Source organism: Sander vitreus, chromosome 2 (assembly GCF_031162955.1).
Source record: "Sander vitreus isolate 19-12246 chromosome 2, sanVit1, whole genome shotgun sequence".
Lineage (NCBI taxonomy): Eukaryota > Metazoa > Chordata > Actinopteri > Perciformes > Percidae > Sander > Sander vitreus.
The window spans coordinates 31,960,678-31,985,296 of NC_135856.1; the positions used below are offsets into that span (position 1 = coordinate 31,960,678).

At 42.7% G+C, this 24,619-nt stretch overlaps 3 protein-coding genes across 3 annotated transcripts; all 3 read left to right on the plus strand.

Annotated features, from left to right (window-relative positions):
- The first annotated feature begins 1,065 nt into the window (after positions 1-1,065).
- LOC144527997 (uncharacterized) lies at positions 1,066-5,257 on the plus strand. Its single transcript, XM_078266387.1, has 2 exons — positions 1,066-3,067; positions 4,308-5,257. Exons 1-2 carry the CDS (start codon positions 1,105-1,107, stop codon positions 4,640-4,642), a joined length of 2,298 nt encoding a protein of 765 aa, XP_078122513.1. The 5' UTR covers positions 1,066-1,104; the 3' UTR covers positions 4,643-5,257.
- Positions 5,258-5,361: 104 nt separating this feature from the next.
- Positions 5,362-7,679, plus strand: timm10 (translocase of inner mitochondrial membrane 10 homolog (yeast)). Its single transcript, XM_078266424.1, has 2 exons — positions 5,362-5,559; positions 6,832-7,679. The coding sequence occupies exons 1-2, from the start codon at positions 5,489-5,491 to the stop codon at positions 7,025-7,027; spliced, it is 267 nt and encodes an 88-aa protein (XP_078122550.1). The 5' UTR covers positions 5,362-5,488; the 3' UTR covers positions 7,028-7,679.
- A 596-nt stretch (positions 7,680-8,275) lies between these two features.
- unc93b1 (unc-93 homolog B1, TLR signaling regulator) lies at positions 8,276-24,001 on the plus strand. Its single transcript, XM_078266400.1, has 13 exons — positions 8,276-8,450; positions 9,605-9,718; positions 9,875-10,016; positions 11,724-11,877; positions 11,969-12,130; positions 12,814-12,943; positions 13,079-13,172; positions 15,685-15,809; positions 17,676-17,858; positions 18,399-18,681; positions 19,385-19,506; positions 19,771-19,893; positions 21,686-24,001. The coding sequence occupies exons 1-13, from the start codon at positions 8,448-8,450 to the stop codon at positions 21,908-21,910; spliced, it is 1,860 nt and encodes a 619-aa protein (XP_078122526.1). The 5' UTR covers positions 8,276-8,447; the 3' UTR covers positions 21,911-24,001.
- Positions 24,002-24,619: the final 618 nt, after the last annotated feature.

Sequence of the window (24,619 nt, forward strand, 5' to 3'; positions counted from 1 at the left end):
CCCCAGCCTCCAGGCCCTGCAGAGGAGTGTGATGAGCAGATAGAGAAGCTGTTGGAGGACATCATGATGGGCCTGAACATCCTGCCAAACTTGGACAGGGACTGCAAGAAGTCTCATTATCCGCAACCAATACATGACGGAGCGCCGGCCATTTGCCAGGTCCCCGTTACAGAGAATGAGCAGCCGCAGGGTCGGATGCATGCTGCCGTCAGTGCAGCAGGGTGTGTGTATTACCAGGATTTTGGGACCCAAATTGGTCACTCGTCAACAGATACAGGTATCTAGATCCACTTGTTTTCTTGTGATTTATACGTTTTATCTCCTAACAAGATGTGGAGACCGTTGTCTTTTACAATGGCCTCATTGATAAACTGTAGGTCAATGTGTTGCCTAGCAGTGGCAGTGCGTCTTGCAAGCTGGAGAGCTCCTGCTAATGAAACGGGTAGCCGTTTTTCATCCAAAGAGGGAGAGATGTGTTAATTAGGATAATGAAAAAGAAAAATTAGACATGTTGTGACTCTTTCTCCTTTTTCTATTCACTAATATAACTTTGTACATGGTGGTGGGTGTTGAATCATGGAAGTTGATAATTTCAAGTTCTCTATCGCTCCATCCTTTTATCTATATAATCCTTTTATCTGTGTTTTTATTGAGCTGTCCTCTTGTTTAGTCCAGCGCTTTACAGCTTTTTGAAAAATGCCCATCACAATTTCCTTAAGTCAGAATAATGGCCTATTCTGTCTGAAAAAGAGTCCAAGACCCAAATATAGGCAATTTACTATATTGAGGAGAGCAGAACATGCTCACAGTTGAAAAATTCGAACAAAGGGAATGTTAGTTGAATTACTTAAATGATTAATCCGTTAACTAATTGTGCAAAACACAGGCGGTGTGAACCTTGCATAACACCAACTGCTTCAAGTATGTAAGGTGATAAATTGAAGATGGATTGATGGCTGTCTTCTCACCTGTTGTACAGGTATATATTGTTACTTTACAGCTCAGAACCAGCCTGGCTGCTCAAGCCTTCCATCTTTGCAGCCGGCTGCTGTGCTAATCCAGCAGCAGCCGAGCTCTCCTCAGTATCACTCATCTGTCCCAGCCATGGGGCAAAGAGATGGAACCAGCCCCCAGGACATGCCACTGTCCAAAAGTCCAAATTGTCCACACCCTGAAGCACCCACAACAAGATCAGTCCTACCCATAGCTCTCTACTCCAGCGATCAGAAACTCCTCCCTGCCGTTACTTATTACCCAGCATGCCAGGACCCGTCTTCACAGGTCACTGAGAACATCCTACAGTTTTTACCGCTGACGAATGAAAACGACAGCCAGTCCTCGTATCCTTTACCTTGCATGGATGAGTTGCGGCTCCCCCGATGTCTCTCTCCGTTAGAGCGGTCTCCCTCAGCAGCAGAACCCGAGACTACCCTCAACGACTTAACGCGCCAAAGGGATACAATTCCACCACAGCCATCTCTACACGGGCGACCCTGGCTCACGCTAAACCACGGACCGCTACAATTTCCTCTCAGTGCGATCACTCAAGGAGAAAATAAAAGCGCGCGTTCACCACAGGATACAAACCTCAGCTGTCGGTCAAAGCGAAGGCCAAAACCTCTGGAGTCGAGTCCACAAAAAAAGGATGCAGCATCCTGGACTGTGGAAGAGAGAGGAGCAATACCAGCTGGACATCAAAATGTGGCTGAAGTGAAGTTTGGTCCCGTGAAGATGAAGGAAAGTTTAGAATCTGAACAAAGTGACACTCATGGTGATGCTGCAGTGCCTAAAAGGAGGAGGAGGAGGAGGAGAAAGCGCCCAAGGGAAGGTGATGCCGCAGCGCCTAAAAAGAGGAAGCGAACGCGCACAAGTCCTCTACGAGAGGCCAGTTCTCTTTCGGCATACCAACACGTGAAAGTCGGCGATGGAACAAAGGGTCAAATAAACCTCAGCGTTTGTTCAGTCAGTTTGTCGAGCAACAATGTGCTGGCAAAGGAAAGAGAAATGGCCGCCTCTTCTTCAAACGTGGCACACACATTTTTTGTAGGGAAACCCAGTGAACCGTCAACCATCGCAGAAAGTCAAAAAGAGAAAACCGGAGGGCCTGGGGATCTCAACACTGACCGGACACGGGTCAGTACCAGGGCCTTTTTGAAAAAAGCTCAAGAGATGCCAAGTAACTCAGGCATACAACGTGTTCTAAAACCCAACGTCCGTACAGCTCTGATTGGGAATGAACCAAGAGTCGCCAAACGGGGACGTGGAAGGCCACGGAAACAAATGGTTGAAGAGAGCCCTCCAGAGAGATCTCCTGCCATTGAAAAAATGAGCTCCCTTGCCATGATTGAAAAAATGAGCTCTCTTGCTATCGTTGAAAATATGAGCTCCCGTGCCATGGTTGAGAATATGAGCTCTCCTGCCATCATTGAAAAAATGAGCCACCATTTAGAAAAAAGTGGGCTGCAAATTGACAGCAGATTGCCAAAGGAGGAGAGTGAAGAAACAAAGGGAGAGTGTAGAAAACGGAGGAGGAATAGAAGGGAAGTGGAGGAAATTCCACTGATGAAGACGGAAAGTGCTGAGAGCCCTGTGAAGGCTCAGGCAGACGACAAGAATGACGTGACCCCAGAGGGGAAGAAACGCAGGGCGCACAAACGGCCACGACGCGTCACTCTGCAGGACTTTGAGAAGCTCATCAAACGCCAACACTCGAGAACAAGGAAGTCCCAAGAAAGCCAGGACAAGAAAACGAGTGGAACTGCAAGAGATGCAGAAAGTGAAGAAAAGGCACGTGGGAGCACATTGGAAGAATTAACCAAGGAGACAGAATTGGACATTGCTCAGCCTCAGAACAGGGACGGGATTAAAGAGTCTCACATACTCTCTCATGTCAAAAGTGATGAAAATCACAATCACATTTTCTACAAATCCCAGCAAGATGACCCTTACGGCTCTACTAGTAAGGAGACCAGTTTGTTTGGCGACTGGTCCCATCCGGTGTCTTCCTTTGATGTCTCGGGAGACGAGGGGGCCAAGTCAGAGCAGCCACTGAAGGATCCTGATGAAGGTAAAGTGTTTGTTCCTATAGTCCTAGCTGGCAGATTTCCAAGCCCTTTTTATGTGTACAGTGAGTGAGAAATGAAATATTTACACTGAAATATGGGAAGAGCTAAACTCCCAACAATTGAACCACTGAATCGTTATCATTTGATTCATTGTTTAGCTTGAAAAAGAACATATTCACTAGAATATGTGTAAGATATTAGATATTTGGGGGTAACATGCAATAAACCAGTCAGAGTGTCATCTCCCATTCCCTTTAAAAGCCAGACGCGTTTGTACCTTGGAGGGGTGTGTGTGTGTGTGTGTGTGTGTGTGTGTGTGTGTGTGTGTGTGTGTGCGCGCTGTGCATAAGCCTAGGCACATTTTACTAATAATAACAAGGAAACTCTGCGCTAAACGCGATCACTTCCAGCTGCCTCAAGATAGCAATACGCCAAGAATGCACCTGAACACACCTCCCTGTAAGACCAGCACGCCCATGGGCGCACAGATGGGTGCAGGTGCATTTGTTATTTAAACGACGCGGGCGCTGGACGGGAAACTGACATCTGCGTCGGTCTTATACTAGCGAAGACACTTGCGTCGGGCTTCGAGCTGCGCTGCACCGGGTGCAACATAGGGCCCAAGCTGTTATAATAGAGAGACATGCAAATTCAAATCACAAAGCATTTTTTTAATTTATTTTTTTTATTTTGCCTTGTGTTGTCAAGCCTTGCGTAAAAGTATCAATACGACAATGGTAAAAATACTCATATGTAAGAGTACATCAGTAAAATTTCATGGCTAGACAAAGACTTTTCTCACATTTTTGCTTTTTTGTGGAACATTGGATCATTTGAGCTCTTGGGACTAAAAACAATAATTTAGATTGAACCATTTCAGAAGTTGAGAAAGGAAATGTCTCCGGTGGTATTGACGATGCGTCACAGCAACTCAATTTGAAGCATGCCGAGGAGCCCTCAAAACACTGGTTTAATCAGTGTATCCCGTTTTAAAACCCTAACACGTGTTGCTTTATTTAAATCGTAATTTGAAAAGTAGCTCGTAACTCCAGATTTGAAATGAATATAGTGGCATAATATTTCCCTCTGGATGTTAGTGGAGTAGAAGTGTAAAGTAGAAGGGAATCAAATTGTGTCCGTGGTCCTCCAAGAATGAAATAACAAAGCCTTAACAACATACATTTCCAAAAACGATTACTCTAGATCCTCTTTCTGACTTTTTTTTTCCTTCTTCTTTTTAAGCACAAAAAGCCTGTGATACAGGAGCGTCAGGTACAACACAGCAGACTGCTGGCAACGACGAAGGCCCGTCTCGCAGTGACACCCACCTGCCTCGAGAAGACAACGCGCCTTCGGAGCACAACTTGGACCTCCGGACGGCTGAGAAAGTTGGTCCACCTCGGCCAGAAACTGTTGGGTTCAGGAAGAGCTCGGGCTGCGATCAAGCAGCAGCAGAGAGGAGGAGGAGGAGGAGGAGGATGAGGAGGAGGAAGTGGAGGTGGACGTTCTGCTTTACTCCCCAGACAAAGTGCCTCAGACCAGAGAGTGTGAGAATGGACTCGACAACATGGAACTAACTCCAGAGGAGGAGGAGGAGGAGGAAGACGTAAACGAGATTGATATAACTGGAGACGAGGCAGAGTAATCATTGTATTTGTGCATAGTTTTTTACTATGTTGTGTGAATAGTTAGCCAGGCCTAATGTTCTCTCTGTTCTAGTGTTAAGTATGTTCATAGAGATGCCAGACGAAGTCCATTTAGCTGTGAAGCTATGATATTATATATGCATATATAGTTTATTTTTTTTATGTCCTTTCTTTTCTGTTTTCACCGTCAGTCGGTGTCTGATTATAAGCTTTGTACATGCAAGAATCAATGCTGGTTTTGAGCCTTTCATTAAGTTCCATATACAAGGTTCAAATGGATGTTTATTTCCATTAATACGCTAAAGCATTGATGACAAATAAGAAAAAAATTCTTAATGTTTACATTTGTCAATAGTTTTACAGTTTGAGTCGTTTGATCAGACTGATTAAGGCAACAGCACTGTGTCACTATAAGTCACTATTAGAAGAAAATCCATCTTGTTTTGAGCCTGTATTTGTAAAGCAGTGTTTTGTGGAACTTTCATATTTATGGTTTATTAAAAAGTTTAAATCGGATTATAAATTTTTTTTTGACATCCCCTACATTTAAGTAAATCCGTGGAAATGTACAGGAGAGGGCGCACTGTCTCTACCTTCCGTTTAAATCCAACTTTATTGACAACGGAAGTGTGAGCGGAAACAGCACACGTGTTTTCTTCTAGGTTTTTGAAGGTTAAAGAAGCACCGGTTTCTTGTTGTTGGTTGTCCGTTGCAGAGGGTCACCAGGACGGCGTGTTTGTGGCTAAAGCCGAGCGTGAGCAGGACTAAAGCGTAGACATGGATCCCATGAAGGCACAGCAGCTGGCGGCGGAGCTGGAGGTGGAAATGATGGCTGACATGTACAACCGGTAAAGCCCCCCCCCAAAAAAAACAAGCTAACCATTAAGCTAGCTATCTCCACATTATACTATCTGTGTCTGTCAGTACTAAAGCGCCTCAAGGCATCCATTCATAGTCTTTAATAAACATGTCGTTATGCGCTACCAAAGGGCATCTCAAATGTTCGCCACGCTTAGTGAAGACGTAGCTACAGAGTCCCTCCTTGATGCTAGCCGCCTGCTATCAATGACTCTCTACATGTGACCCATTCAGTGATGCTCAGTAGAGCTGACAGCGACTGTAACGTTACATAAAGATAACATTTTTCTACAGGACTGTACAAGCCACCACTAAACAGACCGCAGTTATTCAGGTCTAATGTGTTCGTCCATTCTATTAAGAGTCACAATGTATTCAATTACAGTTAAGTGTGTAGTTAAACCACAGCTTAAGTTAACCTTGGCGTCTTCTAATTTAGGTTTTTCCCTACAAAGCATATTGCTAATTGTTTTTAGGGCTTAGCTTATGATCAGTGTAGACGTTATTTATTTATTAAGCATCTATTAATTGTAAAAAAAAAAAAAAAAAAAAAGTGTTTGCGTGTCCCTATACCCCATTGCAAGGTGAAGTCTTAAAATATCTTTCATTAATATTAGGGGCTGCTTTGTTTTTACATACATTGTCAAGCAGGAGATACCATAGATGAATGACAGCTTGTTGCTGCTGAAGGAAAGATACTGTAAATGCTCATATACTAGGGCCGGGTAGCGCCAATGATTTTCCGATTCACAAGGTCCCGATTCGATTACGTTTCCGATTCAATATCAATTAGGTTAAGGACATTTCAGTTACATTATCAGTTTAGCTTGGATATAAAGGAGATTCTCAGAGTTCTTATGCTGTCATTTGTACAGGTAAGCAACTCTTCTCCCTTTTCACTTCCTTGCATCTTGATAACCAGACTGGTTCAATCAAAGGAAATGAGAGCAAGACTGGTCTTTGTGCCAGAGATTACTTCTCTGGTTTTTGGCTTTGAGAGAGAGAGAGTAACTAATGTTCACAATTAAACATTCCTAAGCCATGGAAATAACATATTGGACTTCTTATTTAGGTGGTTTTCACCTTGTAACAGAAGAGTGATTCCAGCAGATGGAGCTGTACTGTTTGTTCCAAGTGGCATTGAGTATTGGTGGAACATCATATTCATTTGCTCAGGCATAACAAAATAGCCTGGTCAATATTCAGATCTTTACACATACCGTTTAAAAAAAAATCTGCCTTTTAACCCTTTCCTTCCCCAGAATGACCAACGCCTGCCACAGGAAGTGCGTACCGCCACATTACAAGGAGGCTGAGCTGACAAAGGGCGAGTCGGTGTGCCTGGACCGCTGCGTGGCCAAATACCTGGACCTTCACGAGAGGCTGGGACGCAAGTTGACAGAGCTCTCCGTCCAGGACGAGGAGATGATGAGGAAGGCAGCCGTGGGAAGCGGATAGAGACGCTGACCAAAGGAACCAAGTAGAGCATTGTGGGGGGGGACTCAGAAGATCATGGGGTGGGATCGGCATATCTGGTTTCTCAAAGAAGAGAAAATGAGTGGGTGGGTCGTTGGGGAAATAAAAAAAAAGTGTTTAAAAAAAACAAAACAAACCAATGATGCTGTTGAGGGTCCACTGAGAGAAACTGCTGCCTCCTCTACTTCAGTAGAGGATGAGACATTGGATGGGGCTGGAGAACCTGCTGGGGTCGACAACACGAGGACTTCTTGAAACCGCTCACTGCTCCACCAGCCTCTCTGGAGGTTTACATTCAGCTTAGCGTGGTCCTCAAGACTTCACCTGGAAATTGACTGGAAAGGAGAAAGGACATGTAATGTAATATTATTTCTAAGTCATGCGTTTGTGCTTGTTTTTAAGCTGCTTGGAGTGCTTACGGGTGCTGCTTCTACTGCAGAAACTCCCAATACTTTGTTAAAGCATGGTGGTACCAACCGTCTGGTACTCGTGGCAGGTTAAAAACAAACCCTAAGAACGATTAGCATTTAGTCTTAATCACCCATTCAACTCAGGTGATTTGGTTGTTTTATTTTGAAAGGGGTTGAAACAAAAACATGGGCTCTCTTCATAAGGCTGCAACACAAGGTTGTATTTATATTACAATTACAAGTTGTCTGTTATGCAGATGGGGTAGTGTCAGTTCTTTACAAAACATTGAAATACAGTAAGTCAAATACATAGATCAGGGCATGCCCTGAATGAATTATGTATGGCAGTATGGTTTGTCTTTTTTTATACAGGACACTATGCACAGTTTACTCTCTTATCAGCCCTGGATGGTGCAGTGTTGGCTTTGCACGTAACAACAACTCTTGATACTGACTGCCAGCCAGGCCATTCTGGCTACATGGACTTGTGTTGAAGATGGACTGCAGTCATTTGTCATTCTTGTGTACACTGTTGTGCTGTATGTCACTGGACCATGTTTTTAACTGTGATAGGTTTTTTTTTTTTTTTTCACGTGCTAAACCACTGTGTCAGTGACTCAGCTTTTTATCTGCATATTGGAGAAGCTGCACAGTGTTTTGCTGTTACGTACTCTAATAAAGCAATGTCATCCTTCTCACTTAACATCTTTTTTTTTTATTTTTATTTTTTTTTATCTCGCACCACTAGCACAGAGGAGGCAGAGATTCCTAAATATGTGTCTGTACCTTTAAGACGTACAGTGGACCGCAGATTTGATTGAGGAAGTGAAGACTCTCATTTCCCTCGCGGAACTTATTTATATCTGCACCTTGTACATCAGAACGGGGAACTAACAGCTGCAGAAACCAAAAGTGACCCAGGGACAGAGGTTGTCTGTTGTGTTTCTGTCACTCGGGTGGACAAAACTTACATTCCGGTGCCCGCGAAGAACATGGTAAGTGCTTTTCAAGGTTTTAGTAAATTGGTAAAAGCTAGGTGTGTTGCCTAATGTCTTGTCAGAGTAGTTCTTAAATAAGCCTGATACGTTTGGCTGACATTGGTGCAACCAGAACCCTTCAAAATACAACTTAATATACATATTACAGCAGAAGTCCCGATAGATATGTCAAACAATGTAGCAAAGCATAAAGTGATATCAAAAAGTACATTTACAGTAGCTCGGACGCACTTCTATTCCGTGGATACTACGTTTAAGTCGTACAGGAATCTTAAAGGGAGTTGGACTGGGGAAAAGAGCACACAAGTGGCACACGAGCTGTATCTACTGTATATTCAATGAGAAAACGTGTTCATAACTCAAGCTTGAAAAACGACCTGTTGACTTTTTTTCGATATACTACAGGCTACTATGACTTTTATATGGTATCATGTAAGTTATCCTACATGCGTATAGACCTACGATAAGAGAACTATGTTGAACTATGTTTCGTTAACATTTTAGAGAACAAGATGTGGGTAATTTCCTCTTTTTTTTTCTTTCTTTTTTAACAATGTAAGTTATGGTTGTGAAGTTCAAATGACGAAAATCCCAGAACATAAATATTCATTGTGAATCACTAGATAGATATAGAAAGCTAAGAGCTCTAGGCTATACAAACAAAATAAGAAAATAAATCTATTTTTGCACCCTACAAAAGTTATAAGGGGAGGAGGGGGCGTCAGACAAGAGGGAGGGTTTTCTCCCTCTTTTGGGAGAGCAGTGAGGGGTATGTTGTTTTCTATTTCTAACCCCATATTTCGAGTTTATTTAATATATGTGAGATGTATTATATAAAAAAGGGATGACATAGTTTCTTCAAAAAGAAGAATGTGCGTTGCTGCCATGAATGTGTATGTTTAGTCTTAATGTACATGTTATTTTGCTCCATCTCATGAAAGTTCTTCACTTCAAAAAATAAATATAGGCCTACTGATAATTCATATTTCCCAAACTTCACCTCAAATTTATAATGATTTTTGTGTTGCCTGTGACAACTTGGAAAACAAACATCTAAATATAGTCTAATTAGTACAGTAAGAGATTTGACAACCCCAGTCCTTACAGGTACCTCTCTAATAAACCAGTGCACTGCTCCTTTTGGTCACTAGATGGAGGCATCTGATGACGAGTTGGTCGGGGGTGCCGATGAGCTTGTAGAACCTCCCAATGGTGTCATAAACGAGCTGCTGAATGTGGGGCAGGAAGACAACATGCAGGGCGAGGTGAGCTCCCTGCTGTCCTGTTAAAAAAAAAAACATTTTCTGTGATTCTCAGGTTTCCAGTGAAAGATCCGCTCCTCTTCATGAGTGTGATACAATTCCACCGCTAGTGCTCTTATCAAACAGTTGCAGAACGTTGTGTTGTCCTTCTTTCCTCAGGTGGAGGAGTTTCTGGGCCCGCAGGCAGAGTACAACGAGGAGGAGGAGGAGAGGAAATACTACAGGAGGAAGAGGCTGGGAGTCATCAAGAATGTTCTTGCAGCCAGTGTGGGAGCCATGATTGTGTATAGTGTGTACATGGGTGAGTGTGATTGGAGGAAAGACATAGAAATGGACCAAGAAATGCACAGGCAGAGTTGCAGAGTTTTAGTTTATTATAAGGATCCCCATTAGCTGACGCCTAGACGACCAGCTAGTCTTCCTGGGGAAAGTTCTTTTAGTCAGTCAGCCTGGTCCTTCAGAGGGTCAAGAGAGTGGAATTCAATCCCATACCATATCAGACAATTAAACACACATTAGTCTCGCACAGCGTTGCTGAGGAGGGTCTGGCTAGTTCACACAGCATTCCGGGATGGGAGGAAAAACGTGCTCTGGTTTATTGGTTTAAACCGATCACAATCTGCTTGGGTGGTGCTAAGCGCTGGACGGAGCAACAGGGCCTCTGCAAAATAGCCTCGGGAAAGAACTTGTTTTGGTGGAACGCGTGTACGTTCAAAAGTTGTGTTAGTCGTGCAACAGAAAACTCAGATTGGACAGATGGTCTAGCTAGCTGTCTGGATTTACCCTGCAGAGATCTGAGGAGCAGCTAACCATAGTCCTCGTCCTAGTTTAGAACGCCAACGCAAAGAAAGCGGAAGGTGACGGACATCCGGCCGAAATGAGGGACATCCGGCGGAATTTCCCGGAAATGACATGACGTCCTCGATATAGACTAAACACTAAGCAGCTAAAACAATGGATGGTCAATACTAATGTCAGCACTAAAATGATGCATTATGTACAGTATGCATTGTATGTTCACTATTGCTTTTTATTGCTCCTAACAGCTGTGTCTTGTCTAATCTTTGTACTCTGTGCTCTGTTGTTTAGCTTTGTGCTATGTTTTGGTGCTAATAGTTTTGCTTCTGTGCTGTGTCTTGTTTTGTGCTAAGTTCTGCTGTGCTTCTGTCGTCTTTATTTTTTTTAAAAAAACCTCTCTTTTTTTTACATTTCGAGGCCAGGGGACTACAGATGAAAAATCCCCTTTTGGCTAATTCTGGCATTTTTAACCCATGTAAATCATGCGTTTTATTAATTTGCACTGTCCCCTTTCAAAGATAAACTGAATTGAATTGGGGTCCAAAAAAACCCCATTAAATCAGACAATAATAAAATGGACAATATTAAAACATTACATGACACATACAGGAATAGAAACATAACAAACTCAAACAAGTATAAAACAAAAATAACAAGGGAACAACCAGAAAAACCCAAGAAGAAAATGATCTAAACTAAATTACATTACACTATATTACACAACATAACACGTGGGTTTCGAGCTAACATCTAGGTAGCTCACCAAGACAAAGAAGAAGAACAAATATATTATATTATTACAACATAAGAAAATAAGATATAAAACCTCATGATAAAAAAATGTAAGTAGGGCGCCCGGATGGCTCAGTTGGTAGAGCGGGCGCCCACATATAGAGGTTTACTCCTTGACGCAGTGGGCCTGGCTTCGACTCCGACCTGCGGTCCTTTGCTGCATCATGTCATTCCCCCTCTCTCTCTCTCTCTCTCTCTCTCTCTCTCTCTCTCCCCTTTCATTTCTTCAGCTATCCTTTCAGTAAAGGCCTGAAAATGCCCAAAAAATAATAATAATAAAAAAAAAAGTAAAGGTAAGATTTAAGTTTCTTTTTAAAACGTGTCTTTTCTTTTGATAAAACGTGTTACCTGGAACATTATTCCATGAAAAAAGAGCCTTTGATATGTTCTTTTAAATCAGTTTTTCTGCGTGCTCTAGGCCTACTGCAGATGCAGCTGATCCTCCATTATGATATGACCTATCGCGAGGTGAAGTACAGCAACCTCGGCCTGGAGGACATCGATCGCAAGATGCTGATGGGCATTAACGTCACACCCATTATAGGCTTGCTGTACACCCCCGTTCTTATCAGGTGACACACACACACAGATATGATCAAATCTTTCTTTCTGATAGTCCTTGCTCTGCCAATATAACATATACCGTATTTATTTCTCTGGAAGGTTTTTAGGTACTAAGTGGATGATGTTCCTGGCTTCGGGAATCTATGCACTCTTTGTCTCAACCAATTACTGGGAGCGGTACTACACCTTGGTTCCATCAGCCGTAGCCATCGGCGTGGCCATTGTGCCTTTCTGGGCTTCCTTGGGAAATTACATCACAAGGTGAGTAGTCCATAGCGACGGCGTTTCATTTCCGGGATTGTTCATCGGTTTTCGGCCGGATGTCCCTCACCTTCTATATCGATTAAACGATCCACAAATATTATCAATGCAAAGTGAAAATATCGACACATCGTCCGTAAGATGCCCTTTTATTTTTAGAATCCCACTTTAGATTTATTCTGTTTATTAAACAGACTAGTTTGTTTTTTTAAGATAATTTTTTGGGGGCTTTTCCCTTTTATTTATTCGATAGTGACAGTGGATAGACAGGAAAGTGGGGAGAGAGAGAGGAGATGACACGCAGCAAAGGGCCGCAGGTCGGACGCGAACCTGGGCCGCTGCAAAGGACTCAGCGGGGCGCACGCTCTACTGGGTGAACAAGAGGCCGCCCCTTAGTTGCTTTTTTGAGTTGATATAAATGTAATGGTTTTAAATGGGCTCATGTATCGTCTCATATCGGTCGCAAGCCCCTGAATTGAATCAAAATCGTATCCTGACAGACTTTAAGATATCAGCAAGTATCATATTGTTGTCCAAAGAATCAATATAATATTGTATTGTGCTAAAACTTGTGACTTACGCCCCTGTTGTCCTCTCTCTCTCTTTCTTTCTCTCTCTCTCTCTCCCACACACACACACACACACACACACACACACGCATGCTCCCACACAAACCCATGCAGGATGGCTCAGCAGTATTATGAGTACGTCAACTACAAGGAAGAGCATGTGCAGGAGCAGAAGAAGCTCCCTAAGGGAGCGTGCCACAGATACATCATCATCTTCCAGTCAGTCTTCAACATCATCTTCCATGTGAGCCTTCAGCCATTTCTTGTTCACTAGGGCTTCAATGTTGCGTCATGTTGTGTGCGGTGTTCGACATCGGAAAAAGCGTTTGCACAGCGGCAAAACCTCCTGAGCGTGATCCCCGTCTTCTCTCTCTTCCAGCTGAGTTTTGTCTTTGCGCAGTTCCCCATGTGCTTCGTCCTCAACCACTACCTGAATGACAACCAACACATTCTCTTCAACGTCAACAGCTGCGGTAAAAACACATTACATCTACATTACATGTCATTTAGCTGACGCTTTTGTCCAAAGCGACTTCCAATAAGTGCATTCAACCATTAAGGTACAAACTCCAAACAGCAGGAAAGTACACGCGCTTCAAATAAGCCAAACTACAAAGAGCCACACGTAAGTGCTAAATGTTTAATTTTATAGCATCATCTACTTAGCTAAGGTGCAGTCGGAAGAGATGGGTTTTTAGCCTGCGATGGAAGATGTGTGTGACACTTGTCACTTCACCTTTACTGATGAATGAGAACAGACAAATAAGCGCAGGACAACAGGATTCAGTCCATTTTGTCCAACGAGCTACAGTGGTGTGAAAAAGTGTTTGCCCCCTTCCTCATTTCCTGTTCCTTTGCATGTTTGTCACACTTAAGTGTTTCGAACATCAAACCAATTTAAACAATAGTCAAGGACAACACAAGTAAACACAAAATGCAATTTGTAAATGAAGGTGTTAATTATTAAAGGTGAAAAAAAATCCAAACCATCATGGCCCTGTGTGAAAAAAGTGATTGCCCCCCTAAACCTAATAACTGGTTGGGCCACCCTTAGCAGCAACAACTGCAACCAAGCGTTTGCGATAACGTGCAATGAGGCTTTTACAGCGTCCTGGAGGAATTTTGGCCCACTCATCTTTGCAGAATTGTCCTAATTCAGTTACATTAGAGGGTTTTCGAGCATGAACGGCCTTTTTAAGGTCATACCACAACATCTCAATAGGATTCAGGTCAGGACTTTGGCTAGGCCACTCCAAAGTCTTCATTTAGTTTTTTCTTCAGCCATTCGGTGGTGGACTTGCTGGTGTGTTTAGGATCATTGTCCTGCTGCAGAACCCAAGTTCGTTTCAGCTTGAGTACACGAACAGATGGTCGGACATTCTCCTTCAGGATCTCTTGGTAGACAGCAGAATTCATAGTTCCTTTTATCACGGCAAGTCTTCCAGGTCCTGAAGCAGCAAAACAGCCCCCAGACCATCACACTACCACCACCATATTTTACAGTTGGTATAATGTTCTTTTTATGAAATGCAGTGTTCCTTCTACGCCAGATATACTTGGACACACACCTTCCAAAGAGTTCCACTTTTGTCTCATCGGTCCACAGAATGTTGTCCCCAAAAGTCTTGGGGATCATCAAGATGTGTTCTGGAGAAATTGAGACAAGCTTTGATGTTCTTTTTGCTCAGCAGTGGTTTTCTCCTTGGAACTCTGCCATGCAGGCCATTTTTGCCCAGTCTTTTCCTGATGGTGGAGGCATGAGCGCTGACCTTAACTGAGGCAAGTGAGGCCTGCAGTTCTTTGGACGTTGTTGTGGGGTCTTTTGTGACCTCTTGGGGTAATTTTGGGCGGCCGGCCACTCCTGGGAAGGTTCACCACTGTTCCATGTCTTCGCCATTTGTGGATAATGGCTCTCACTGTGGTTCGCTGGATTCCCAAAGCTTTGGAAATGGCTTTATAACCCTTTCCAGACTGATAGATCTCAATTACTTTCTTTCTCAATTGTTCCTGAATTTCTTTGGGTCTCGGCATGATGTGTAGCTTTTAAGGATCTTCTGGTGGACCTTACTGTGTCAAGCAGCTCCTATTTAAGTGATGCCTTGATTGTGAACAGGTGTGGCAATAATCAGGCCTGGGTGTGGCTAGAGAAATTGAACTCAGGTGTGGACAACCACAGTTATAGTATGTTTTAACAAGGGGGGCAATCACTTTTTCACACAGGGCCATGATGGTTTGGATTTTTTTTCTCCTTTAATAATAAACACCTTCATTTACAAATTGCATTTTGTGTTTACTTGTGTTGTCCTTGACTTTTGTTTAAATTGGTTTGATGTTCGAAACACTTAAGTGTGACAAACATGCAAAGGAACAGGAAATGAGGAAGGGGGCAAACACTTTTTCACACCACTGTATATGAAGTGGCCTTTCTGTTGTGATGTGAACTTTAAGCCACTTGTTATGATTATTGGTAAATGTAAATGCAGAGATGCAATCTCATGTGTCGCAGGCAGACGCTTCGGGTCTGACTTAAAGGACAATTCCGGCGCAAAACGAACCTAGGGGTCAATAACAGATGTGTACCCACTCGATCGTTCTCTGGGACATGATTTCATGCTAATCCAATGTGTTTGTGGCTTGAAACAAGCTAGCGCGGACCGCTGATTAGCTTACAACGCTAGTATTCGGGGCACAGGGAAAGTAAAAACAAATCACTATTTATAGCACTAAAAAGGCTTAAAATATCACCACACTTCAACGGTAGCATAATGAGGGTCCCTAAATGTTAACCGAAGCATTGAGAACTTTGTAATTGTACAGACAGTTTATTAAGACTATTTTTAATCCGGTCCGATTCCTACCGGTTGCGTAGGAACCGGGTTTTGGTACCCAACCCCAGACTTAATCAAGGCTGTGTCGGACAGAAGCCTGTTGGTCGTTTCCCATCACCTTTTGTTTAATGGCTGACCTGTCCTCTTCCTCTGACAGGAGCAAACATCAGTGGAGTGATCCCCGGCTTCAACACCACCGTGCTTACAAACCTGCCGCGCTCCATGCTGCTCATCCAGGTGGAGAGTGTCTTTATGGGCTTCGCCTTCCTCGCCATGATCATCGTAAGATCCAAACTCCCCAACACACACACACACACACACACACACACACACACACACAAAACACACACACACACACACACCTCTGACTCCCTATAATTCAGTGTGTTTAGGTGGTTTACATGTATTTTGTATTAATCAGCTTGTCTTGTGTCTGTCCTACATTTCTCTACTCGTGGAAAGAAGCTCAGGAGCAATGCTCATTTACTATACACTAGGATTTTATACCAAACCAAACCAAAAATGTAGCTTAAAAAGGTAGCTCACACACAGATCTTCAGGCCAAAGTTAACCAATCTCACTTTCACCATTTAATTGTGGCCATATCAAACAAAAATGCAATTTTTTCAGCCTAGTGGCCTTCATTAGAGCTGGAAGAAAAATGCAAGTCGTGTCATTTGTATACAGGAGTTGGCAGGTGTTCCTTTAACTCTATGTTTACTTTTGTTTGCAGCAGTGTTGAACTGGACTTTACACCTCTTTGAAAGTTTTGGCAAAAACTGTCTATAAGTTTTGTAGAATACGTGACAGAGCTTGTTGTACTGGAGATTAGGTAGGTGAACCTAAAAAAGTGGCCAGGGAGTGTTTGACAAACTCCAGCAGACACAAGCAACATAGGCATTCATTTGGAGTCATGTTTCTAGCCTCTGCTAAATGCTCCTCTATATTTGCTAGTCGCTAACTCTGTCTGTCTGTTGTAACTTGTGGGGCAGTGAGCGTATGGTGGACTTTGAGCTTTTTTAAATGCCTTTTTTCCAGCCTGCTGCTGGAAACGACAATGATGAGAGCTGTAAGAGTGAACCAAAACAGTGACAATAAAGGCCATAAAACCAAAATAATGAGCCAGATACTTAAAGGAAAATTCCAGTGCAAAATGAACCTAGGGGTTAATAACACACGTGTATCGAGTCGACCGTTCTCTGGGACATGTTTTCATGCTAATGGAATGTGACCAGTTTTAGCGCAAACCGCTAATAAGCTTATAACGCTAGTCGTCAAGGCACGCGAAAGTAAAAAGAAATGGCTATTTCTACACCACTAACAAGGCTCAAAATAGCACCACACTTCTACTGCAGCATAATGAGGGTCCCTACATGTAAACCGAAGCATTGAGAACTTTGTAAGTGTACAGACAGTTTATTAAAAAGATAGTTGAGAAAGACGGTACCTTTCACGTATACAGGCAGTATTACTGGTTACACAGCGTTCTTTTTCACACGGCCATTTAACTAATTGTTAATATAAAAATATTGATTAGAGTAGCTTTAAGCTGGGTAAAATGTATGAATGTGTTTCAGAGACACTGAGAACAAATCGCGTAGACTGTTGAGGGATGCACAGGGCTTGAACCTATCCCAGCATGCATTGGGCAACCAGTCTTTTTTACATTACATTCATTTCGCTGATCCTTTTACCCAAAGCTACTTAAAATAAGTGCATTCAAGCATGTGGATACAATCCAAAAAGTGCAAGTGCAAATACAGCAACTTCATCAAATATGCTAATCTGCTTTAAGTGCTACATTTAGAGACAACAAGAGATAGAGAAAGTTTTTACCATTAAGTGGTAACACAGAAAAACACACTCCCATCCCCATACACCTTCGTACAATTTAGAGCAATTTAGATGGCCAGCTTGAGACATGGATTGTTGTAAAAATGTGTTTTTGTAGATTGGCCCATGCATTTATCCCAGCTTGGCTTTCTAGTGGTCGTTGCAAGGCTTAAGAGGAATACAAAGGCTTCTTTAGTATGTGTTTGTTTGCAGTTGGTTATTTTGTCCAACAATGGGCTGGAAAGAGCCTTATTTTTCAAGCACATCCAAACCATAGCAATCATTCCAAATAAATGGATTGCTTTGAATCCACAGTTCCTTCTGCTGTGTGGTGCTGCCTACCGGCCGACAGAAGAGATCGACCTCCGCAGTATCGGCTGGGGAAACATCTTCCAGCTGCCCTTCAAACACCTGAGAGACTACCGCCTGCGACTGCTCTGCCCCTTCTTCATCTACAGCGGATTTGAAGTGCTGTTTGCCGTCAGCGGATTCTCCCTGGTACTGAGCTGTCAATGACATTTGTTGGATAGTAGAATAGCTTTTACCTGCATTGCTTAACTTTGTTAGTGTTTTTTGGTAGTTTGAAAAGCCAAAACGATCAAACCCATGAAGTCAGTTTATAGCAATAAGTAGGATTTGGCATCGAGAACTGGTTCCAACTTGAAATCGTTTTTGTTGGAATCTTATGGAAAGTTTTGGTTTCCATAGCAGCCACCGTTCTTCCAGGCGCTTGTTGTGTTGCAGCCATGGAGCCCAGTAAACGGCGCTCTGAAGTGTGGCTTTACTTTATGTTGAAAAAGCCCGATAAAACTGTAAATCACCATTGAATCAAAATAAAATCTTCCTCTCATCTGTGAAATTAGCATGTGACCCTCCACCCCTCAAAGAATCGGAATCGAGAATCGCTAAGAACCGGAATCAAAAGGAAGAATCGGAATTGGAATCCGAATTGTTAAAATCAAAACGATTCCCAACCCTAGTAATAAGGACAGGAAATGTAGAGAAAATAATTTTCATTTAATTTCTTTCCCTCCACAGTCCTATGGCGTCTGCATTTTGGGCCTGGATAAACTGTGGCTCCTTATACTGGTCTACGGCCTCTCCTGCTCCATCTTTTCTTCCCTCTGCCTTGGCCTCCTGCGCCTCCCGCGCTGGGTGTGTCTGATGGGGGGCGCTGCTGTGCATGCCGTGCTGCTGGTGGCTCTCCTTTGCTTTTCACTGTGTCCACATCCAGACAAAAGTACACAGTATCTGGTCCCTCTGCTGGTGATCATAGCGCTGTGGGGACTCGGCACCGCCTTGAACAAGACGGGCGTTAGCAGTGAGTAACGGCTGTGGTCACTGTAATATTCTTTATTAAAAAGATAGATTATAAAGACCGTAGCGTTCATTTTTACATGCAGGCGTTCGACTGCTCGTGACTGTTTTCCAAGATGGCGCCCGCATGTAAACTTGAACACTACGGTCTTTATAATCTATCTTTTTGATAAACTGTCTGTACACTTACAAAGTTCTCAATGCTTCAGTTTACATGTAGGGACCCTCATTATGATACCGTTGAAGTGTGGTGCTATTTTGAGCCTTGTTAGTGGTATAGAAATAGCCATTTATTTTTACTTTACCAGTGCCCCAAAAGGTAGCGTTAGCAGCTAATCACCGGTTCACGTTAGCTTGTTTCAAGCTAAATACACATTCGATTAGCATGAAAACATATCCCGCGGCCGCTGCGTCGAGGAGTAAACCTCTACATATGGGCGCCCACTCTACCAATTGTGCTATCCGGGCGCCCATCGGTACACACGTTGTTAACCCCTAGGTTCATTTTGCGCCGGAATTGTCCTTCAAGTTCAATAATTGCAACATCTTTCCGAGTTTAATGAGCTATCGTGTTAAATTATCGTGATTTTAATATTGACCAAAATGATCGTCGCTATGATTTTTTTCCTTAATCGAGCAGCCATACTCTACACTAACTTTGTTAACCCATGACATGTCAGCATGAACCCCCTCTCTGTGTGTGTCAGTTCTGCTCGGTATGCTGTACGCTGAGGAAAAAGAACGTCTGGACTTTGTGTATACCATCTATCACTGGTGGCAGGCCATCGCCATCTTCATAGTCTACCTCTGGTCCAACCTGCCTATGAGGGTATTGTGCGTGTGTCTGTCTGTGTGTGTCTGTGTGATTGTGTCTGTGTGTGTGTGAGTGTGTGTGTGTGTGTGTGTGTGTGTCTGCGCGCATTTGTGTCTCTGTGTGTGTTGGTGTTTGTGTGTGTGTGCGTTTGTGTCTCTGTGCGTGTGTGTCTGTGTGTTTAGAGAACGTTTAATGTGTCTCAAGTATACCACTTTTGAGAAAATAGTCATTATTTGTCTACTTATTCCTTTCTTCAACCGTTTGTATCTCCTTCCTCAGGCCAAACTCTCCATCCTGTTGGCCACTTTATTGGTGGCCTGCTATTGTTATTGGGTGATGGAGCGTCGGCTGGCCAGTAAAGTGCCTTTCAGACTGCCTCGCATCCCTCGGCCACGGCACAAGGTAACCAATCACAGTCCGGCACAAATAGTCTCGCATTGCCAGACCTATCTCCACAGCGCTGTGTCAGCACTAGAAAATGGTCTGGATGTGCCTCTCACCATTATTCCAAGAAGAGTACTTTGACTTTGTATGTCTTCAGAAGGTGTCCTGGTACACAAAAATAACAATATGTTTTATATGCCACTAATCTTAGTGTAATATCACACTTGTATAATGTCCACTTGACAAGGCAAAAAGAGAAGCTGTTTTTTTAAATCATCTGATGTTTTAATGTGTTGAGGTCATTTTGAACTAATGGTTTATTCTGGTAACAATTATATATTCTGGCACAAAGTAGAAGTTGCTGTTGCTATGGTTACCTTCCTTGTGTATTTATTCAAAACAAGGTTTGAACAAAGTTTTATTAACTGACATCTTCACTACTGCTGTGAAGTTGTTTCAATGTTCTTAAACTTGAGTTTGGTTACATATGGAACCAAAACCAGGGCCCCCTGCTGGAGCCAGACCTGGGAGGGGAGCTCGCCGCCGAGCGTCTGGGGGCCAGGCCTTGACTCGTGGAGCTTGGTTGGGCACAACCAGAAAGAACTACATGGGTTAGGGTTATACTTAAAGGAACACGCCGACTTATTGAGTCTTTATCTTATTCACCGTATCCCCCAGAGTTAGATAAGTCCATACATACCCTTCTCATCTCCGTGCGTGTCATAACTCTGTCTGACGCCCCCAGCGCTAGCCTGGTTTAGCACAGATCCTGGAGGTAACCGGCTCCAACTAGCCTACTGCTCCCAATAAGTGACAAAATAATGCTAACATTTTCCTATTTACATGTTGTGATTTGTATAGTCACAGCGTGTACAAATAACAAGGTCATATGAGACACAGCCGTCTTCTAACCGTATACAAACTGGGAACTATATTCTCAGAAAGGCAAAGCAGTGCTACTCCCTGCTCCTGACCACGGCGCTTCTCAGGTGCTGCAAGCATATCACTGAGAGAGAGAGAGAGAGAGAGAGAGAGTAGCACTGCTTCACCTTCTGAGAAAAATCACAACATGTAAATAGGAAAAATGTTTTATTTTGTCACTTATTGGGTTCAGGTTGCAAGGTGGACACTCCAAAAAATCTCAACTTTTGGAAAAAAAAAAACCACGTCACGCTGCTGTGGCCAATCATGTAACTGGCGTTGAGCTATGGTTTGAGGCGGTGTGAGAGTCCCGTACAGGAAACAGGAAACATCACTGCCTCTATCGCTGCCACAAGAAAGTTTTAAAACACTACGAGGGTAAAAAAAAAACTAAACGCAAGCACTGAACTGCCCCGGGAGTTTGTGTAACAGCTGAATGTTTCCTGCAACAACAAAGCACTCGCTATGTCTCGCTCGTCTCTTTTCTCTTTCTCTCTCTCCTGTGAAATAAAGCTGCCTTCAAGTGCGGTCGGAAACGTCGAAATGTATCCGACGGAAAACAGTAATTGTTAAATATAAAGTCAGTACGTCACACGAATGGGCCGTTTCATTGACAATCCTTCCCCCCGCAAATCGCCGGACGCTTTTTTTGGTGTAACAGAGATCCGGTGTGTGGTGAGAGTTGAACTCCTGTAAACAGTGATACATCCTGCACTCTACCAGCCCTCTATGGGGAAAAGAAATACTTAATAAAGTCTTATTATAGTCAGAGCTTTATTATAAAACATTTTACTGGTGACTAAAAGGTTTGTCAAACACCTTTTCACTTAAGAGCAACTTGCTTTCTCTCATCAGTCATTTTTATAATATATCATTTGTGTTCCCGCAGGTCAAAGGTTACCGCTACCTGGAAGAGGACAACTCGGATGAGTCAGACTCTGAGAGTGAGGAGGATGATGACGGAGAGCAGGTGGCGGAGGAGATGGGAGCCGAGGGCGGGGAGGAGGGAGGCCATGACGCAGAGGTCCAGGGAGCTGACTCACCCGGAGCCAGGAGGAGAGGGGCCGAGGGTCAGCGCCGCAGACAGGACCGCAGTCATGTGATGGAGGGATGAGGGAAGAGCGTGCGAGAGGAGGAAAAAGAAGGAGGGGTGAGGGAAGAGAGTGAGGTAGGGTGAGAGAGGAGGAAAAAGAAGGAGGGATGAGGGGAGATTCCGGACAGAGGGAAGAGAAATGGAGATGTGCTGGATGCTGTTGTGCTCATGCTAGATGTGCTCTGTTGACTTCACTCGTTCTTCATTCTGTTTTTGCAGTTCAATTAATTCCCAAAAGACAAGTACAATCATAAGACATAAGGCATGCAGGCATGTGAAATACTACACCCTGGTAAGCTATTAGAAGCTTGTGTATAGGGGCCCAGACACTAGCAAATAGTACACATTATAAATACTATCATATGGTTTGGATAAAAGGAACATGTATTATACAAAAATATTTACAGCCTACAAGAAAAAAAGAAAAGAAAAACCTAACTACCCTAACCCTGCCTAAGTAGTCCCAAGATATGTATTCCATCAGTGTAAGCATTGGTGAGTGAAATAGATAAGATGCAATAAACATAAACTTAAAACAAGTAAGAATAACAGTAGAAATAAAATAAAAGGGGGGCTCAGGTAGTCAGTTGGTAGAGCGCTCTCCTCTCTCTCCTCTTTCATGTCTTCAGCGGTCCTGTCAAAAAACAGGCCTAAAATGCCCCCAAAAAATAAAATAAAAGGATTTCAGAGTCACTAGTTTAGAAGTCCCCAGCCGTTAAGAGTATTCAAGTGTTAACATATTTTAGTAGTAACTAAAGAGACTAAGACAACAGTTACAACAGTCATTCATAACTTTCTTACCTACTACACTAAACAAAAGCATTTTCTTTCTGGCGTAAGCTTTAATTAAAAATATCGAATGACCTGTTGAGCTATATTCATTCACAACAGTGATCCAGGAGAAAGGGCACAGGTACTGCGAATACTACATTGCTATTTAACAAGAAGTATGGCAATCTTAAAAGGTAGCACACACTGGATAGAACGTGAGTGAATGACACAATACAACAAGAATCATTGTGTTGCTTTTTGCTGGATCTTCTGGCTCATATTTACCAATGTGCCAATAATTATAGAGGGCACAGCGGCTGCTTTTGTGCTTCATCGATCAAGTAGAAAACATATTTTGTAAGATAGTTTAATTTTAAAAAAGAGCACTTATCTGAAAAAGAATGAACAGCAATGAAAGTGACAGAAAAGGGAATGAGGAATTGATTTTCTGAGTTTATCCTCAGGGTGAAGTGTGTGTGGATGGAGTCATTTTTAGAGAGCCTGGTCCTGCTGGATGTAAACAGCAAAAGCAGCAGCAGCAGCTATATTTGTTCTCCCGTCTTTGTTTCCTTTGAACCCATTAATTTATGCACATTTGTTAGAGAAAACATCCGAACTCGAGCTATTATCAGAAGCTCAGAGGGACGTCTGTTGCCTGAATTTGCCTAAAGTATTGTGTGGGAGGAGTTAAGCATGCTTTTTGCAGAAGTCGAAAATGAATGTATGTTTTATGTACGGCTCCGAAAAATGGTCTCGGGAAGGAACTTGTTTTGGTGGAACTTTAGCACCCCGCAAAAGAAAACACCACATACAATATTAAATGAAGTTAACTGTTCACACAATACAGTTACGTAAGCTACATAAAATAGCTGGATAGTTTATCGCTGTGTGTACTTCATCCACAGCAATCCCACCAATCGGTCCCAAGCTGTCCCAGTTAGAGAGTCAACGCCGTAAACATATTCTTTGTAAATCTTTACCATCATTCTCAAAAAGAACCAAGCAGGCCTGCCTTTTTGCACAATTCAAATGTTCTTCAAAAGTTGCCATGCTCAGCGTGTAGCTCGCTAGCTCGAAGGTTGTTGATCCAGACTGGTTTGATCCAGGCTGCGTTAAGAGAGAAGTCATTAACAGTTATGTCAGGAGAGCAAGCTGTCATGCTTTCATACTGATGGTCAAACATTCGCACACTTTTAGGTACTGTTCTCAGACATTAGGGTTGGGGTTATTTATTTTGTTAGGGAATTCCATATAAACCTGCCTGTGGGAGGAAGGAATACATTCTGTAGTGGATATTTAACATTGTAATCTTTGTAATAAAAATCACTTCTGACTTTTCAATGAACTGAAGCCAAAGCGGCTTGACGTTGCTGTGAGGTTTTGTGTATGTATGTGTATATTACTGACTTAAACAGTGTGAAACTGTTGGTCACAGAATACATGTTGTACTTCTCTCTTGATCCAACCTGTACTTTTTTTAACTAAAAAACATTGTGTTGAAGTCAACTGCTGTTTTACATATATCTTGACTGGTGGGTGGTGCGATGTAAAAGACTTTATTATGATAGGCAAACACTCATCGCCATGGAAACTTTAAAGGACAACCAGTGCAAAGAATAGCAAGACTAAATGTCATTGCAGTTATGGTGACAGTACATTCACAAACCCTCACATTTATAAATGTAGACTACATCATTACAATTGCTGATGTCTTTTACTTATTAAAGAGTAGAAACACTATAATAAACTTGAAAAACATAAGCATAAAAAAATACAATCTACACAACAAGTACCAGTTTCTAGTGTTAAATTACTGATGCACTAACTTTATATGAACTAAAATAATTACAAATACTTTAAGTCAGAGATCTTCAACAGGGGGGTCTTCTAAGTTACTGCAGGGGGGCCACTAAATTATAATAAATTTTTCCAAAAACTAAAATGTCTTACCATGAAAAT

Excerpts from the sequence above, each read along its gene's own strand:
- LOC144527997 (XM_078266387.1), top strand. The coding sequence starts at position 1,105 with ATGGGGCAAAGAGATGGAACCAGCCCCCAGGACATGCCACTGTCCAAA. Across the intron at positions 3,068-4,307 it reads ACTGAAGGATCCTGATGAAG|CACAAAAAGCCTGTGATACA; the intron begins GTAAAGTGTTTG and ends CTTCTTTTTAAG.
- timm10 (XM_078266424.1), top strand. The coding sequence starts at position 5,489 with ATGGATCCCATGAAGGCACAGCAGCTGGCGGCGGAGCTGGAGGTGGAA. Across the intron at positions 5,560-6,831 it reads ATGGCTGACATGTACAACCG|AATGACCAACGCCTGCCACA; the intron begins GTAAAGCCCCCC and ends TTCCTTCCCCAG.
- unc93b1 (XM_078266400.1), top strand. Across the intron at positions 13,173-15,684 it reads CTTCAACGTCAACAGCTGCG|GAGCAAACATCAGTGGAGTG; the intron begins GTAAAAACACAT and ends TTCCTCTGACAG. Across the intron at positions 19,894-21,685 it reads TCCCTCGGCCACGGCACAAG|GTCAAAGGTTACCGCTACCT; the intron begins GTAACCAATCAC and ends GTGTTCCCGCAG.